Source organism: Melitaea cinxia, chromosome 8, assembly GCF_905220565.1.
Source record: "Melitaea cinxia chromosome 8, ilMelCinx1.1, whole genome shotgun sequence".
NCBI lineage: Eukaryota > Metazoa > Arthropoda > Insecta > Lepidoptera > Nymphalidae > Melitaea > Melitaea cinxia.
In genome coordinates, this window is record NC_059401.1 from 8,541,803 (window position 1) to 8,562,045 (window position 20,243).

Here is a 20,243-nt window from a genome sequence, read left to right on the forward strand (position 1 = left end):
TTTTGTACTAAAACCTTCCGTCGGCCTTAAAAAACATACATAAAAATAAATTAGCCGAATCGGTCGAGCCATTATCGTGTTAAGCGCTTAGCAACATTCGTTTTTATTTATATAGATAGATTATCAACAAAACTACTTGTAACAAACAGGTCCTAACCATAATTAGATGATATCACGAGCATTAATAAACTATTTATAAATGTCAAAAGGATAATTTAAATTATTAATAGGTACCGTAGATATTTAAAATATAAACAATATCAATACGATTTGGTTGAGGGTACGTTTTCTTGAATGGTCATATATAGTCATACGGTATTTTATTTTTAATAAAAATCGTTTTTGCTTGTATTTTTTATTACAACTAATAAACTAAATAAAAATAACAATTTTTGCTGTTCTTTTAAATAATTATTAAATACTAAATTTTAAGGAATAATGTTCCACGGTTTAGCTGTTTTCTTTATAGTAGGCTTAACCTGCAATTAAATGGAAAGGTTATTATGAAATAATTTGCTACATTTACAGTCGTCAATCCGTAAACATCACAACAGTAATACATTTGCTTTGTAGTCAAACAAAAATAGGTTCTTGTTTAGATGTTGTGCATATTGTGCTAAACACATTTACGATAATATAAATGAATGATTTAAACTTAAAATACCTGTTCAGTAATATGATCCTCACAAGCCATTCTAATCCGGGCACATGTTGCTGGTACATCTAGTGTAAATCGCGTATCAAATCCTGCATCAGCTCTAGCAGATTTAATGGCTTCTTTAATGGCGAAATAAGCTGACGCAGACAAAAACAGTGGAGGTTCTCCTATTGCCTACAAATGAAAAATATATAAAATAAAACAAATATATATATGTATATATTAAAAAGGGTCCCAATTAAATGCATCAAAATTAGCAATATCAAATATCTTTAATACCTTCGAAGAATAAACAGCTCGTGGATTAGGTGCACCCTTGAGCAGCGAAATATTAAATTCTTTTGGTATATCAGAAAAACCAGGTATCTTGTATGCGCCCGGACCCTTGGAAAGGACTTCGCCGCTTTGAGAAAATAACATTTCTTCCATGGTAAAAAACCCATATCCTTGAATGAAAGCACCTTCGATTTGCCCAATATCTATTGCAGGATTTAAACTTTCCCCAACATCCATTACGATATCTGTTCTTAAAACTTGGTGATCACCAGTCAAGCAATCTATTACAACTTCTGTACATGCTACACCATAAGTAAAATATTCAAACAAATTTCCAAAATTTTTTTCTCGATCGTATTCTATTTTTGGTGCAGCATAGAAACCAGTTGCTGATAAACATATTTTGTCTAAGTATGCCGCTTTAACCCAATCTTCCCATTTCCCATTCGGGTTCCCATTTTTGTATGGTTCTAACCTTTTTTTAAGAGTATCACAAGCGTTAATTATAGCCATTCCATATAAATCTGAACTTATACTTGCTGCTGTAGGTTGACTATTTGGTACTTTATCGGTAGCCATTTCGCTTATATGAATTTTAGATATATCTACGTCCAATGCACGAGACGCTACTTGAATCATTTTAGTAAAAAGTCCTTGACCCATTTCTACTCCACCTATAGATAGTAGAACTGAACCATCATTATAGACCAATAGTAAGCATCCACCTTGCATTAAGCAGTCGGTTTGATATGAAATTCCATATTTTGTTGGAACTATAGTAAGACCCTTCTTTTTCCACCTGTTTGATCTAGAAAGCAAAACTAGTATTTATTTTAAATAATTAAATTTTATAGACACATTACTTTTATCCCTACCTGTTATAATCATCTACTAATTTTTTTCTTTGCCAATAATTAGAATTTTCTATACACTCCTTCCAACATCGGGATATTGTGCAATATGTAAGCATTTGATTAAAATGAGTTAAATTTCCTTCCTGATAAAGATTTATGTGTACAACTTCTTCATATGTTTTTCCAAGAGCGTCAGCTACATTCCTTATCATAGTTTCTGCTGCTAACATTGCCTGTGGTGCACCGAATCCTCTAAAAGCTGTGTTCGATGGCAAATTTGTTTTACAAAGATAGCCTTTAACTTGTATGTTTGGAATGTAATAACAGTTATCAACATGTGTAATTACTCTTTCTATCATCTGTAAAAATGAGAGATGTTTATTTTCTTAAATACCAATATAATTTATTAATCTACCAAGAGCAGTTTACAATAAAATAACATTCGAAGTTGTCCGCACGATATGATTTCCTGTATTGTGGGTAACAACGCTCTTCCAGTGGTCACATAACACAAAAAGTGGCTTTGTTAATGGAAAGGTAATGATAATAAATAATTACAATTTTACGTTGACTTAAACTATAAAAAAGAAACACATAATTGCTCTTACAACTAATTGTTAGCACAAATATTTAATAGATAATTGTGTTTGCAGGCAAACGAAGAAAAACCGACTTCAATTATATCGACAAGTAATACAACGTAGGTAAATGAAAAAATAGTCAAGTAAATACGCATTATCAAAGATTACTCTAAAAGTTGTAATCAGATCTCGCTGAAATTTAAATGTGCTCACATGATAAACATTGGCTTTCGATTAAATTTAAAATCATCAAAATCGGTACACCCAGTAAAAAGTTATGCGGATTTTTGAGAGTTTCCCTCGATTTCTCTGGGATCCCATCATCAGATCCTTGTTTCCTTATCATGGTACCAAACTAGGGATATTTCCTTTCCAACAAAAAAAGAATTATCAAAATCGGTTCATAAACGACGGAGTTATCCCCGAATATACATAAATATATATATACGGTCGAATTGAGTAACCTCCTCCTTTTTTTGAAGTCGGTTAAAAATGTAGGTAGGCTAGGTGCGATATATTATTATTATAAAAAGCGTCGTAAGTGAAATAAATCGTTAACTTTTTTTTATTAAACTTTAACTGTTTGTTGTCGTAAATCAATTTTTGTAATTGTGTGTTTCAATTCAATTTACAAAATTGTGTTGTGTTCTTGTGGTTAGTAAGGTGGCCAGAGCTCCTGAAGAGGGTAAGGGTTAGAGTTGATAACGCACTTGCGATGCTTTCGGTGTTGCAGGTATTCTATAGGCTACGATTTAACCGCTTAGGTAGATCGTAATATTTTTACCGGCTTAGTCGTATAAAATTCAAATCTTACCGCGCAAGAAATATCCATGTAATTTCCCGCATTAACATAAACATCGTAAATTACACCGGCAATCTTGCCCTCATCATCAAATGCGACCTTGTAATTAATGAGACATGGATGTCTATAGCCAGTAATTTGCATGTCTTCGTCTCTATCCAAAACTGCTCTAACTGGTTTTTTCAATGTATATGCAGCAATAGCCACAGGTACTGCTAGTAAAGACGACCTTGTTTCTTTTCCACCAAAACCACCACCTATTCTTTTAACTTTAGCTATCACTTTGTGATTTGGTATACCTAGCGTTTCGGCTATCCTAAGCTAGAACAATAAAAATTAATAAAAAAGGATTCACTCTTGAATATAAGCGTTAAATTAATACTTACTGCTACGTCTGCTGGACTCTGCGTTGTGCATATAATTTCCAATTCATCTTCTTTCCTAGCAGCATAAGCTGAAATTGTTTCTAAATAAAAATGTTCCTGAGCACCACTCCTAATACACCCTTCTATGACGTGAGTTGATTTCAATAAAGCATCTTTGATGTTTCCTTTTTCTAATATTCTTGGTTGCTGTTGATAAAATGAGCCCTGAAGAATAGCTTCCTCAATAGTAATTATTACGGGCTGAATTTTTTCATATGTAATTTTGATTAAGTCTTTAGCTTTTCTTGCGGCACTCTCTGTTTTAGCAACCACAGCACCAATTACACAAGAACGACTAGTAACTATTTCATCAGCAAATATTTCTTCATCCTTTATTATAGGACCCATTTTATTGCGTTCTTTTACTAAATCGGAAGCAGAAAAAAATGCCACTACTTCCGGCATTAAAAAAGCTTTGCTTGAGTCTATAGATACAATTTTTGCATGTGATTCTGTACTAATTACTAAACATAAAAATAGTTCCCCTTCCACACTTGGAATATCATCGCAATAAATTGCTTCACCCGTAGCTTGCTTCATAGCTGATAAATGAGGTATAGGTTTTCCAACGGTATCGTAGTTGTTTCTAGTAGTGTCCTTTATTTCAAAACATTGAGAACTTGTTGGTTGTAACCGTAATAGCTCTGAAGACCCACATAAATCTTTATTATCTATTTCAAACCCATAACATTTTATTTCATTTAGCACATAAATGTAGAATCTGAAAAATAAACTAAGACATAGCGATTTACGATATTCAGGCATTCCACCTGGTACAGAACTATCTAGCGTTAACTCGTTGTTAAGTTCCTTGAAAGCAACGTTAACCATATCTTCATTCCAAGTAAGATTTTGTAAGGCGTCTGCCGTTTTTAAAGTACATACTGTTGTGGGACCCATTCCTCCAAAACATAACATGATTTCTTTAATAGTTAATTGTTTATCTATTTTAACATTAAATGCAGCGGTAACTATTGATATATCATCCTCTCTGCGTCTAGCTTGTTTGTATGTTTTAAAGTATTGCATGTCATCTGTAAAAGGAAGTTCAATAACTAAAATTACTTCATCTTTGTCTAAAGCCACTTTTCTGTATCCTTGAAAGAAATTATGATCGATCGTTAACTTTCTTTCTCCTCTTTCCAAACTATAGGCTACAATCGTAGCGGAACAAGCCATAAATATGGGATTTAGATCTGATATTGGACTGGCTGTCATAATATTTCCTCCAATCGATGCAACGTTGCGGATTTGACTGCCAGCGAACCAATGAAGAATATCATTTATCGCTTCTAAAATCTTCGCTTTTCCTTTATATTTTTTAATTATATCCTGAATAAAAACTCCCACGTTCTTCAAAGAAACTGCTGCCCCTATCTGTACACAATCATTTTTAATATCTATGTTATTCATTTCCTTAATTAACTTAGGAGAAATCAATATTGGGTAACATTTTTTTTTGAATTTCAACTCTACACCTATTTCCGTGTTTCCTACTACAATTTTACCATCGGGGTATTTTTGCTTTAAAAGTAGCATCTGTTTAAAATTTTGTGGACGAAACCATACAATATTCTTACCCCTATAAAATAGAAAAGATTTATGATAATGGTCGTTCAAAATTAACTCAGGTGGAAAAATTGGTTCCTGTGTTGGACAATAAGGCTTGAATTCCGACTTATTGTACAGAAAATCTTTATTATTTTTATTGAATTTACAGCAATCTTGGCCCATAACACAAGCTGTAGTTTTTTCTTTTGCACCTTCAATAACATCCACAAAGGTTTTAAACCCTTCTATTATAGGTCTATAACCTGTACATCTGCATAGGTTTCCTTGTAATGATGTTTCTATACTGTCGAAATCTATATTACTTTTACTTCTAATAAGAGCATACATTGACATGACAATCCCAGGTGTGCAAAATCCACACTGGGATCCGTGAGCTCTGGCAATTCTTTCTTGAACTGGATGTAATTTATCTTGTACATTACCTATTCCTTCAACGGTAGTTATAGCCAATCCATGCACTGCACAAATCGGCATTAAGCATGCATTTATTGCGATATGTCTGTAGTATGTAAGGATAATAAATTGACGTCATTTTAAACAAAAAGTATTGGTTTAAAGAATAGCAGCTTTACTGTTCTGTAATTATAATACAACTTTTTAACACTTAAGTTGAGTACTATTTACAATCTCACTTTTTCAAGTTTGCGACTTACGTATGTATGCAATCACGAATAAAAATGAGATACATACAACAAAAAAATATACATATATAATACAATACATAAACGCCTCACACTCATAGGCCCCTACTAGGATTCACAGACCATGGCATCTTTATAGTCTATATCTTTAATCACTACTACTATACTATATACTATAATCTTTGCCACCATACAGGATCAAACTGACGACTGCTGCGCTAACGCATTATTATCGTCGTTTATTTGTTTGAATACGTTTATCTCTACTAAACTCATTAAAGAAGCTGAGGTAAAAACACGAGATACTATTTATTTTACCCTATTCATAAAAAATCTCTATATCTACTTTAGAGAACAAAAACTCGAAATTATATAATAAAATAGCACCCATAGGTATGTATAGCCCACTTTCAATAACCAATAATATTACTAATAAAATATTCATAAGATAAAAGGATACTCTACACGTTTATCTTGTGGTGAGTATTGAGAAATCATGACAGTACAGGCACCGCAACCGCCCTCTCCGCAGCCATACTTTGTGCCGGTTAGTTGAAGCTTTTTGCGCAGGTACCATAATAATGTCCACTCTGGGTCCGGAGAAGGTTCGATTACCTGAAATAATTAAGCAGACTTTTTATTAAGTATCTGTAGAAGTACAAGTATCTTATTAAGTATATTGGAAGGTATTCCCACCGCGCCAAATTTATCTATAAAAATAATGTTAATCTAAGCGTTACATGTTTTTAAACCTACTTCCAAAAAGCAGGAGATTCCTAATTGGACTTACTTTTTTTCGGTAATTTTGACTGGGTGGACAGATTTCAATGATTTTTTTTTAATCGAAAGGTGTTGTGTGTCATGTGGTCCCATTTAAATTTAATTGAAAGCTGAAAAGTACTTTTCGAGTTATATCTAATAATACGTAGGTACTTACTTAACCATTTTTTCGTCGACCTACGTTGTATACCCTATAACTTTTCACTGGGATTTCCGATATTGATGATTCTTAGTTAGATTGAGATCTGATTACTACTTTTTGAGTAATCTCTGATAACGCGTATTTACTTGACCATTTTTCCGTATCCGTACTACTAGTATTTTTTTAGTTTGTGAGCAAACAATAATAATAGGATATATATATATGTGATTATATTATGTTATTTAATTTATTTATTTATTAAACTTTATTGCACACACAAAAAAGAAGATACATTTTAGAACGATTACAGATGTAATAATGAATAAAAGTAGTATATCAAAAATATGTCGGTAATAGTGCGCAATCAACAACGTAAGTTTATTACACATAATTAAAACAATTTATATTACTAAACGTAGTTATTTAATAGAATATTCATACATTTAAACGATATATACCTACATAAACATATACACATATATGTAAATACATACAAAATAAATTCACAAAAAACATACAAAATAATAATTGTGTTTGCAGACAAACGAAAAAAACCCGACTTCAATTACATCGACAAGTAATAATACAACGTAGATCGACGAAAAAATAGTCAAGTAACTACGCGTTATCAAAGATTACTCAAAAAGTAGTTATCAGATCTCGATAAAATTTAAATGTGACCACATGATGAACATCAGCTTTTCATTAAATTAAAAATTATCAAAATCGAAACACCCAGTAAAAAGTTATTGCGGATTTTCGAGAGTTTCCCTCGATTTCTCTGGGATCCCATCATCAGATCCTGGTTTCCTTATCATGGTATTAAACTAGAGATATCCACTTTCTAACAAAAAAAGAATTATCAAAATCGGTATATCCAGTAGAAAGTTATGTAGTATAATACAACGTAGGTCGACGAAAAAAGCGTCAAGTAAAAACGCATTATTAGATATAACTCGAAAAGTAGTTGTTAGATCTCAAATAAATTTAAATGGGAACAATTGACACACACCATCTTTCGATTAAAAAAAATTGTCGAAATCGGTCCACCCGGTCAAAAGTTCTGATGTAACATACATTTAAAAAAAATACAGTCGAATTGAGAACCTACTTTTTTTTGGAAGTCGGTTAAAAACAATATACCAATAGAATACATATATTTAAAACTATGTAAGAGTTAAGTAGTATTTGTGCAAACGATTTTTTTAAATATTTATAGACTGTGCTTGGCGGATGTCATTGGGCAGGGAATTCCAAAGTTCCATTGTTATTTAATATTAATAATTGCGGAAATTAAATCTTTCGTATGATTTTAATTTTATTCTTGAATATTTATTAACTACCTATATTATGATTTTTTACAATATATTCTATGAGAATTAAGAGATTTATCGGAACGATTAATCTGTTTTTAACGTGTATAACAATTATAACAGCATTTTATACTTTACAATCACAATTCATATCGAGACCTTGCCATCTCCAATTACCGGAGGTCCTAAGGCGTCCATTGTTTAGTAATCCTGCTATCGGTGGAGGCGGAAGTGCCGTAGGTAGGTACATTAAATTTTACTAACCTGACCCGACAGACATTTTTCCTTTTTTTTTACCCAGAGGAAATTCCTAACGGATGCCTCCAGCCCGGGGGAACTGGAGGGTATGTCCGATTCGCACGGACTAAAACCTCTAGGGTGTTCCTTCGACACGCCTGGGCGGAATCACGGGGACGCGGTTGCACTTCCGCGATACCGATAACGGTAGCCTTAAAAGCTAGACGCGATTAGTAACTCCTGAGAGGCTCCCTCGAACACAAAGGTCGCCTCCCTTCTCAGGACAGACGTTTTTCCTGCCTTGCGAACTGTCAAACGCGTGAATTTAAAATAATCGTTACGTTATCAATTATTATTTTTTATTTTTTTTTTAACTTTATGTACAATTTTTGAATATTTCATTCCGTAATAAACTTCGAAAAAGTAGAAATCGTTAAAAGAAATTAGCCGAATCGGTCCAACTGTTCTTTAGTCTTGCGTTTGTTAACACGTTTAGCGATTCATTTTTATTTATATAGAATGCACTAGCTGACCTGGCATAGGATAGGGACTCCATTATCTAAAAGATTTACATCACTCGTCGCTTCAGCCTGTAATATCCCACTGCTGGGCATAGGTCTCTTTCCCCGTGTAGGAGAAGGGTCAGAGCTTAACCCACCACACTGCTCCAGTGAGGGTTGGCGGATATACTACTATGAGTAACGATCGCTACCAGATGTACGTGATAACAACCGGAACCGACGGCTTAACGTGCACAAACACCCAGACTACGGCAAACATCTGTAGGGCCGGGCCAACAGAAGCAGCTCGTGACATTTTTGATAGGGGCTCACAAAAGACATAAACGAAAAACTAGAGCTTACATTTACATTATTCCATATTTAACACTAAATGTCGCGCACAAACTATTTTAAAAGAAAAATTGCGAAATAACTGCCGATGCCGACACGTTTGTTTGTACATACGAACGGCAACAGCGCATAGGCAAAGTTGTTCCCGCGGAATGCGGCACAGCTAGAACCACGCGCGTGAGCGGTGCTCCAGATTACTGTAATTTCTCATACGAAATCTTTTGTTTCACACGTCGGCCATGTCGATGTTTCTCTTTCGTACTAATTGAATACAGTGCAAGGAGTGGTACTAAATTTCGTTACAACTTGACGCCAAAGATACGAATAGGTTATAAGTAATATAATAGACTATTATATGTAATTTTCGTGGGAGTGCACTCCACCAGCGCTCTTTAGGATAAGCCGCCTCTGATGACCAATACAAATGTAACAGCCACAAACCAGTGCTGTGACCGTTACGCCAACGCGTCGTCGCATTAAACATTTACATATTAAAAGGTATTTCGATTTATTCAGGCTAGATAATTATTTCCTTCAAGAATCATTGGAAAAGCTAATTTTCCAATGATTCTTATTGATTATTCACATAATTACGAACAGTTCAATTCGTACAATTCTCATTTCTTAAAAATCATTTGCTCCGATCACAATAATGTGAATTAAATACTTATTAGCCACTTTAATAATTCATATAATTTTAATTGCGTACAAGCTGTTTTTCTTCTTCTCGCTTTTGTATGTAGCCAGTATGCGGATCTATTCTAATGAGTACTATAGTCACAGCTGTACTGGTATTACAATATCAATAATGCAATTAACATCGACATACAAACACAATCCACCGAGGTGACACAGATTTGCTCCCGCTTTGTGAAGATATTAAACAGCTTAGTACGTGTATAACTACAGAAAAATCGGCACGGATCTTGAGCGCTTAGCGATAGTGGGGATCACTTGTAATTCTTTATGTAAATGATGCAAAATTAATTCAAACTTCTGCCCACTTTACTTTTTATCACTTAAACAGTTTTCAAGAAAAAAATAATAATTTCTACCTACTTCAAAAGTAAAATATTTTTTTTCAACTTAACTTATATCGTTAAACGATAAGTTAAGCAAAACTAGCCGCAGCATTATGTTATATTACTAAAACATTATTTATCCATATATAAAGCAATCATAGGTCAAATTGATAAGGAATACTTATGCTCATTATTGTTATCAAAAATATTTTGATTGTCACTAACACATCCCTAATACCGTTATATAATTAATTATTCTTTATATATTACTAACTAACCTTGCGAACTTCGTACCGCCTTATTTTTTTTTTCTTAAATATAATAATTACATATATCAAAATAAAATATAGCCTATCTTTCAAGTTGGATCAAACAGGTGGCGGAGCAAAAAAAAGGAACATGGTTTGCAAATTTCATTAAAATTGGTTAAATAGCTTAGGAGTCCATCGCTAACAAAAAACGTGACGAGTAATTTATATATATTAAAATATATATGTTATATGATTTTTTTTGGTTAAAACTCACCTTTTTTCCGTTGACAAAAAATAATAATTCTGTCACTGTATCGTTGGGCAAAATATCTCCTAAATTTTCCATGTTTAATTTTCTTTAAAGTGAGTTGATTTCAAAACTTTTTGTTGATATAGATTTCTAACATTGCTGCCTCAAGACGTTGTCTTCGCGTGTGCTACTGACGACTACATAAGTCTCACTGAGAATCTTGGCATGAGAGCATATTTTCCGCAAAGTTGCTTACATTGAATATTGTGTAAGTTTATAATTATTTATTATTTCTATACACATAGTAATTATTCTTTCATGCGAGCTTAAAGTTAAGGTAAAAATAAAATAATCCAAGAAAAGAGCGGACCTAAGCATGAAAATGATCAAGACGCCTTGTATCTTTAAGTTTATGTTATCTAATATATAAAATCCTCGTGTCAAAGTGTTACGGGATAAACTCCTTCGAAACGGCTTAACCGATTCTTATAAAAAAAATTGTACATAAATATGCATAGGGTAGGTCGGAGAATCGATCATTAACTATTTTTTAAACCCCTAAGTCATAAGGGCCACACCAAAATATATTTTTTAATTTAATTGGCAATTTTTCTTTATTTTTATTTTATTTAGGATTGAAAAATACATACAACCCTAAATTTTCACCCCTCTACCACCAACCCCTAATTTTTAATAACGTTTAGCGGCAAAACAAACTATTTGTGTGAATTTGTAATTGGTTTTTGTAATTTTCTCTTATGTATAAACTCTAATTGTGTATTATTATAACTGTAAATTCACCTTAAATAAATAAATAAATAAAATAAAATAAACAATGTTAGCTGGGTCATCTTAAGTAATATATATATTAGGTAATATATATTTTTCTTAATAACGCTACAAAAATACGGAAACAAAATGTAGAAAAAATACTTAACTACATAATATCGCAAGTTAATTTATTTTTCTATTTATTATATGTATAGATTATGATGGTAGTTCGATCTCCCTTCACCGAACTAAACTTGAAACTATTATGGTTCTCAACCTTTGAGAACCGATATACTGTTCTTAACAGTTTGCAGAGATGTAATATTTTCTCCTTTTTAACCGAATTCCAAAAAAGGAGGAGGTTCTCAAATCGTGTTTTTTATGTTAGTTGTTTTCTTTGTTACCTTAGAACATTTTACTGGGTAGACCGATTTCAGTGATTCTTTTTTTAATCGAAAGTTAGTGCGTTTCATGTGATCCCGTTTAAGTTTAATTGAGATCTAACAATTACTTTTCCAGTTATATCTAATAACGCGTATTTGCTTGAATATTTTTTCGTCGATCTACATTGTATTATGCCTCATAACTTGACTGGGTATACCGATTTGATGATTCTTGTTGTAATCGAAAGCTGATGCTTGTCTCGTAGTTCCATTTAAATTTAATCAATAAATTTGTTTTTTTTTTTATTATTGATTTATATTCCATTTAATTTTTATTCGTACTCTTTGACTAATATTTGGTGACATGTATTTATTTGAACACACATGGTTTTACACGATCCGATCTACCATAACGTAGTGAGCTATATTATCCACTAGTAGCAGTTTATTGCCTATAAATAATTTGGATGATTCTTATTTTAATCGCAAGCTGATACTTGTCTAGTGGTCCCATTTAAATTTGATCGAGATCTGACTACTTTTAACTAACTACTTTAGTAATTGAAGTCGTTTTTTTTTTCGTTGGCGAGCAAACACACTTATTAGTTATACAGACTGCCCACAGCTACTAAGATTTGCTAGGTTTAATGCTCCTTCAAGACATGCTAAGAAAAGGGTCACTCTACTCTGTCCTCCACCGCGAAGAACGGTCCTACCAAATTTCTAGTCTATGCTTAGGTCAATCATTTAATTATTTTGAAATATTTATTTATTTTATTATTATTGCTTTTTTTTCATTTGAGTTTTATGTTATTGTACTTAGGTATTGTAATTAATGAGAAGAAGAAAAATTGATAAATAAACGAATGAAAATAAAATAGTGTAAATAAATATATGTGTTATTCTGAAGTGCCATATTGTATCTAGTTGTTTATAATGGACTTTTTTTACGACATACCTACTCGCATTTGATCACTGTTGTTTAATTTCAACCCACCAGCATAAATTTAAATTAGTTTTTTTTTTATTTATATAACGGCAATAGTTACTCTGTGAATAAAATAGCATTTGTTAATGTTGTTATTACCTATGTGACTTTTTTAATATCTTTGGTAGGAATACGAGTAAAATTTCTTAATCACATGAAACCATTTATGTAAATTTTGATATGATTTGATATTATCTGATCTTATGTGTGATGTTAATTGATTATTAGTTATTTATTGTATTATTATTTTGTCGTTCTCTCTCTCCCTCTTTAGCCTATCGCAGTCCACTGCTGGACATAGGCCTCCACAATTTCATGCCAAAAATGGCGTGAACTCATGTGTTTTGTCCATAGTCACCACACTAAGCAGGCGGGTTGGTGACCGTAGGGCTAGCTTTGTCGCGCCGAAGACGCTTTCTTTCAAATAAGTAATAAAAATAATCTGTGCGCGAATCTTTTTAAAATAAGTAATAAAAATAATTTGTGCGCGACATTTTGTATTAAAAATGGAACAATACATATTTTATTAAAAATTGTGAAAAGACTTAAATGCGCCTCGAACTGAAATTGTACTTATCTACTACTTACCCAAAAATGTAGTACGAAAACTAAATCTTTTACGCGTGTTTTTAATCTGAACAATATTTCAAAACCCTTTGGTTGTGTGGATGTGAAGAAAGCAATAAATAATTTTGTTTCCCGTGTCTAGTGTTTGGAGTTGGTGCCTGCAATGGGGGTGAATCTGCATGGACGGAATAGATTTTCTATGTAAATCAATCAATGGTAAGCTCTCGTTTTTCGTATATTTTTTGTGAACCCACATAAAAAATATTACGAGCTGCCTCTGTTCCTATTAGTGAGTAAGGAGACCAGAGCTCCTGAGGGAATTGGGAACAGGGTCAGTAACGCGCTTGTCTATAGTATATATGGTATATGACGTATATGGTTATAGACGCTACGGTAATCGCTTACTATCAGGTGAGCCGTACTTGCCGATCTAGTTATATTAAAAAAACCCACATCGACTGCACAAACACCCAGACCACGGCATACATCTGTATGGCCGCAACTGTTGCGCCAACGCGAGAAACTGAGTTAACTCTCACCCAGGAGGCTCGGGTTCGATTCCCGGTATTGCCATCGTTAATCGGATTGTTAATAGAAAATTTGATAAAGATATTGTTTGTATTTTTAAATTGCAAATGCAGCAAAATATGTTTAACAACGTTAACCAAATGAACATTATATAATGTAAATTGTCGAATTTATTTAACGTGATTTACGAGTACGCTTACGACGCCGTTGGATGGAAACAAAATTTAAACCCACCAAAGTGGACACGGTGAAACCAGTAAATGAAAAACAGAAACTCGAACCTTCAAAATAATAAGATCTCTAATATATCCCACAGTCAATGCGTGATTGGTATAACTGAAATAAAAGATATAATAGCAATAAATAAATCTCATCATCATCATTGGCCTTAGTCCGTTTATTGCAGACGCTTTAAACAGTGTCAGACAGACACTGTTTCGCCTAGGACACACTTCAGGAAAACGCAGAGTTGCCTAAGCTCTGCGCCACCCTCTCAACCTCACTGGCTAAGCCCACAAGAACGACGAATCGATACGTGTGGAGCCAGTTCGGCTGCAAAAGTCTTTCGCATTTTAGAGCTATACCACGAATGCTTGACGGATACCCCATTCCGGGTTTCAAATGAAGTTTTCCTTCTCCAGGACCCTGATGATTTCGAGCTAGGTTAACCCTTGGTCGCCTTTTACGAGCCCCACGGAAAGAAAGGGGGTGGTGCTATTCTACTCGCCCGACACCACACGGCATACTAGTAGTAGGAAGTACCTCGAACTTAATAATACTTATCACGTTGTACTTCTGTGGTGAATAAGTGTCCTGGGGGGTTAGTGGAAGGGTTATGAATGCGTTTGCGATGCTTCTGGTGTTGCAACCGTCATAAGTATTAAAAAAATGCTGTAATGAGAAAGCTACTAGCCAACTCAAAGGCCGAATGCAAGATAAATTCTATGCAGTAAGAACAGATCCATATCAATTAGAGTATCGAAGAAAGAAGAACGATTTTATTTTAGAGTGAACTTCTTCTATAAAAGACTCCCAATTTTCACTAAAAAAGGAGACTTTGTTCTCATGGAATGAGCTCTTGGATCTAGTAGAAAAATTGAACATTTCTAATGACATCAATAATGATGAATTGTATAATTTTTATTGTTCTTTAAAAGAAACGTTTCATTTAAATCTCTCAGAAGGAAAATGAATATGTCCAATCAAAAAATATGGGTCTATTTTATTAGTAGGTTGCAATAAGGTAAAAAAAATATTTTAAAAAATTGTGTTTAGTGCTATCTATTCCAATAAGCAATGAGTATTATGGAAGAGTGTTTAGTTTACTGAACATTCTATGGATTTAATAAAAACAGAGGTAATAATTTCACTCAACATCGAGGTAAATTTTTTGGATTACAAGTTAAATATAAAATAATCTATACTAATATTATAAAGCTGAAGAGTTTGTTTGTTTGAACGCGCTAATCTCAGAAACCATGAACTGGTCCAATTTGAAAAATTCTTTTTCTGTTAGATAGCCCATTTATCGAGGAAGGTTATAGGCTATATATCATCACGCTAAGACCGAACGGAGCGGAGCACCAATGAAGAATGTTTCAAAATCGGGGGTTGTTTTTTCCTTTTGAGAGCTTCCGCTGCGTGCGCTGTGAAAACAGTTAAAGTTTCGAAAAAATCATGTATGACAGAATTGATCCTCTTTAAAAGTTCTAAAAAAGTCCGCTACAGCATATATCTATCTTTTAAGGTTGGCTCACTATAACTTTTTTTATGCTAACCAAGTTTGTTCTAAAATAATGCATTATTTGCGAAGATGTTTTTATAAACATGATATTAATCCTTATCTAAATAAATACGTTATTCATCACAAGTATTTAATTTAAAACAAAATAGCCTTTTACATAATTCGATTTCAATGAGTATCTCAGGAGATATCGCAGTTTTAAAATAACATCGCAGCAAAATAATTTTTTTTAAAGAATACTTGCGGTGTGATCTACAATCGATACCGAAGCCAAAAATATAGCTTTTAGAATTTTTGTCTGTTTTTCTGTATGTATGTCCGGGATAAACTCAAAAAGTACTGCATGGATTTACTTCAAATTTGGCACGAATATTATTAAGAAGTCGGGTCAACATATAGACGACAAATTATCACGCTATCACCTACAGGGAACGAGCAATGAACTTTTATTTCTTCAACGCATTCTGTAACAACGCGTAATCTAACGACGCATATATGAATGTTGTTGTTATTATGTTAATATAACCATGCTATAAGCTAGCTTCACACTATTATATAAAGACATTCTGTAGTATATTTAGTATCAGCATTGCACCCGTACGAAGCCGGGGTTGGTCGCTAGTAATAATTATATACACATACGGTCGGTCGTCTGTTCCTAAAGTAAGTAATTTAATGTTTGTGTTAGGTATAGGTAATAGCCGGCTGGTATAGCTGTCTACATTTTTTTTATTAACATACATATAAATAATACATATGTAAATAAATATATATAGGTATATTACACCCAGACTTGAATTGGGAATCGAACCCACAACCCCCGGAGCAGAATGCACTACAAACTGCGCGAACAGTTCTGCTATATTTATGAAACACGAGTAGTAAATACATTTTGAAAATATTTACGAGAACGAAAAACGTGAAAATTTTTTATTAAAGAATTATAATCTTATCGACTATTAAAACATTGGTACTAGTTGTTTTTCAGCTGCAAATGAAAATAACAGCATTTAATGAATTTCAAGCTTTAAAACCATACTCAATGACCTCAATAGTTTATCAAAAAAGTCCAAAACTTAACAAAAAAATATACCTACTTATTATTTGTAATGCTTTTGCACCGCTCTACCTGGTTATTACTGAAAATAGTGCTACTTTAAGTAAACAAAACTAAGGATCACGGGTTACATTTTATTTAAAAAATATACTCTCTCCTCCTCCGTTCCCGTTAAAGCCAAAAACATCTATTACATCACACTCTCTAACTTAAATTATCAGTATTAGCCCTCAGTTACTTAAAGATATTAATTACCAAGCTCTATATTATAAACTGCAGTTTTAAAATGTGCAAAATAATATTATTTTTGGAATAGCATTAAATTATTGTTACTTCTAAACCCCAATCCCTATAACTTAGGGGTATGAGAAATAGATGTTGGCCGATTCTCAGACCTATCCAATATGCACACAAAATTTCATAAAAATCGGTCCAGCCGTTTCGGAGGAGTATTGTAACTAACATTGTGACACGAGAATCACTACATAGTATAAAACAAAGTCGCTTTCTCTGTCCCTGCACATGTATGTACGCTTAAATCTTTAAAACTACGCAACGGATTTTGATGCAGTTTTTTTTAATAGATAGATTGATTCAAGAGGAAGGTTTATATGTATAATAACATCCATTAAATAGTGGAGAAATACTGTTATTTTTGAGTTTTCTAATGTTATATCGTAAATAATTATTTATTTTTTCGCTTAAATTGCAAACGCAGGCTGAACCCTACGAGATTTATCAAAATAATGTACTAAGTATTGTACACATTAAAAAGGTCTACAGAAAACTCCGCTATGGTGTATGTCTATCTCTTATGGATATCCCACAATAACATTTTTTTGTCATTTACTTTTTACGACAAATAATGGCTAATTTTCAAAACGATTTTAACCAATACAGCATTAATCCTTATCTAATTAAATACCTTAAGTACATTGTTGATTTAATATAGATCTATATGGCCCTTTACAGCATATGATTTAAATGAATATTTTCGAAGATATTACAGATTTAAAAATTGCGGTACGTAGCGTTTGCGGCGGTTCCGGCCGGCTTTTACTCTAAAGTTAACGCGAGCGGGCCACGGGCAGTAATGAATAAATCAAAATTACTGGATCGATTTTAATCATTTTTTCAGTGAATGATATAGGCTATAATTATATTTTATACCCGTGCGAAGCCGGAGCGGGTCGCTAGTTATTTACAAATTACACTTTTTATCAAATTTCACTATCTACAAAAATACCTTAAATTGACGACAAGCATTATTTTTTATATTTTAATAGAATTATGTGTAAAAACTGCTTTTCTTCATACATTCGATTATTTGAATGCCTAAAACTATTATACTAATTCTAAATTTATCCTGAGAGGTACCTTTTAGATATCTCTATAATGAATAATAATTTTTGTTGTGGTACGCCCTAAGATAAAACATTATAGAGATAAGGCACAGCGAAAAAAATCCTGCTAAAAATTTGAAGCAGCCCGACTGGAGAAGGGCCTCAAACTCACAATAGATGGCAGCCAAATAATCTCTCAAGTAGTGTCGTGTTTTTGTAGTAAGTAAAGTAGCCAGAGCTTTTGGGGAAGATGGGGTGAAATAGGGTCGGTAACTAGCTTGCAATACTTCGTGTTGCAACTTGCAGGCATCCATAGACTACAGTATTATCGTCAGATGGGCTATAAGCTTATTTGCCACCATAATCATATATTAAAAAAAGACAAGATTGTATGAAAGTTGCCTAATAATAAAAATATATACAAAATAAAGCCAGATGTAAATTAATCATTTATTTATTTTTATCTAATCATTCTATAACGTACATAAGCTTATATCTACTATTATTTATACATATGTATGTTCAAGTTATAGTATACCTATTACTGTAATCGATGGATGTAGAAGCAATAGTATATTGATTCAACTGTATCTAATTAAGATTATACTGTTTTGAAAAATTTAAAAATATACCTTAAGACCTTTTTGTTACACCAAATTGTTAAAATTTTTTTTTTTTAAATCATATACTTAGTCTGTCATTTTTCGTGTATTCTAATAGATAACATATTATTAGAATATAAAACAAATTTTAATACTTAATTTTTTTGATTACAAATGCTACAATTATAACAAAGAAATATATTTACAAGGTATATAGTTACTTTTTGCCAAATTATATGTATCAAGAAAACAACAAGTATTAATAATATACAAGACTTATAGCAAAACGATAAAATTTAGATAAAACACATCAAACTGATTTTAAAACTCCTTTGTTTTCTAAGTCTTTTTCAACAGCTGATCCTTCATATCTTATTTTATCTTTTAGAGCTTCTTGTAGCAATTGAGCATCAAATTTTTGCTTAGACCATTGATATCTGCAGTATGACCAGGTAACTAATGTACTAATGGCAAATGTGCCCACACCAATATGCTGAGACATGAGAGGTTTTGAGGTCTTTAAAAATGAAATCAGCCCCACACCAACTCCAGATGCTATACCATACATGAAACTCTCTCTAAAGCACGGGATTTTTGACACATCTCTTCCAAATATAACCAATCCCTGGAAAAAAATTAAAAAACTAATTCATTACAAATACAAATTGTATACGTTTATAATTTTCCAGAATAAGTTGCAAAATATACTTATGTTTTCCACAACAGAAGAGAGAAAGAAAATTTATTTTGTGTTAAGAGATAATAAATGTGACTATTTCATATAAAAAGAATTGGTAGTTGTTATTAAAATATATTTTCGAAGACTATAAGATGATGTTATTCATAACCTTCTTTTCGTCTTCGGGGTCCTCATCTAGCATACTTTTTACAACTGTATCCATATTTGTTACTTTAATTAAAATTTCAAAAAATTCTTTTTTATTTAATTCAATGTTATTTGCCAGAAGTTTGAAGTTTGTGCAATGTGCACAAAATTGACATATTATTTATCTGTCGTCAATCATTATATAATAACATTGATTACGTTCCACTTTACGCTCTCAACGCCGTCAACAACTCAACAACGAAAACTGAAATTGCCGTTCCATTAGTTTCAAAATTCAACCGAAATGGCGCTAATATTACCAAAAGTATAATATGAAATTATGAAGTGAGCAATTACAGAGAACATAAAATATTCCGAGTTCGAAAAATATTTGGTATGTACATATACATATTTATATGTATGTATACCCTCCGCAGCTTCGGCTTTTTGGTCTGCGTTTTGTTACAGCGGGCGAGGGCTGGCCTCCGTCCGCGCCTCCAGCTTCTAAAAAATACTCTAGCGGCACATAAGACTACGTGGAGTTTTGGTAGGCTAATTCCGTTCTGTGACTATTTTGAGACATAAGTCAATGTCCGTTAGATACCTCCCAAATAAAACTTACACTTTCTATAGAATGTTTAGTTAGCGTTGTGAAAAAGATGAATTAGTTTATTAGAGACTATCTCGTTGAAAAATAATATAGCAAACTACAAAGTACTGACTTGTAAAAAATCACAACAACTACTACTAATTAAAACAACAATTATTCCTATTATTAT

General features: G+C 32.7%; 2 protein-coding genes across 2 annotated transcripts; both read right to left on the bottom strand.

Annotated features, from left to right (window-relative positions):
• Positions 1-395: 395 nt before the first annotated feature.
• On the bottom strand, positions 396-10,862 carry LOC123655845 (xanthine dehydrogenase-like). The gene is made up of 8 exons (XM_045591598.1): positions 10,680-10,862; positions 6,270-6,424; positions 3,558-5,667; positions 3,184-3,492; positions 1,810-2,147; positions 938-1,742; positions 665-832; positions 396-479 (listed from the first exon to the last, which is right to left on the bottom strand). The coding sequence occupies exons 1-8, from the start codon at positions 10,749-10,751 to the stop codon at positions 429-431; spliced, it is 4,008 nt and encodes a 1,335-aa protein (XP_045447554.1). The 5' UTR covers positions 10,752-10,862; the 3' UTR covers positions 396-428.
• Positions 10,863-18,474: 7,612 nt separating this feature from the next.
• On the bottom strand, positions 18,475-19,668 carry LOC123656103 (cytochrome c oxidase assembly protein COX20, mitochondrial). The gene is made up of 2 exons (XM_045591826.1): positions 19,487-19,668; positions 18,475-19,263 (listed from the first exon to the last, which is right to left on the bottom strand). The coding sequence occupies exons 1-2, from the start codon at positions 19,538-19,540 to the stop codon at positions 18,949-18,951; spliced, it is 369 nt and encodes a 122-aa protein (XP_045447782.1). The 5' UTR covers positions 19,541-19,668; the 3' UTR covers positions 18,475-18,948.
• Between the last annotated feature and the right edge of the window lie 575 nt (positions 19,669-20,243).

Coding starts and splice junctions, on each gene's coding strand:
- LOC123656103 (XM_045591826.1), bottom strand. CDS start 19,540: ATGGATACAGTTGTAAAAAGTATGCTAGATGAGGACCCCGAAGACGAA. Junction 19,264..19,486: donor ACCCCGAAGACGAAAAGAAG/GTTATGAATAAC, acceptor ATTTTTTTCCAG/GGATTGGTTATATTTGGAAG.
- LOC123655845 (XM_045591598.1), bottom strand. CDS start 10,751: ATGGAAAATTTAGGAGATATTTTGCCCAACGATACAGTGACAGAATTA. Junction 6,425..10,679: donor TTTTTGTCAACGGAAAAAAG/GTGAGTTTTAAC, acceptor TAATTATTTCAG/GTAATCGAACCTTCTCCGGA. Junction 2,148..3,183: donor ACATGGATATTTCTTGCGCG/GTAAGATTTGAA, acceptor TCATTTTTACAG/ATGATAGAAAGAGTAATTAC.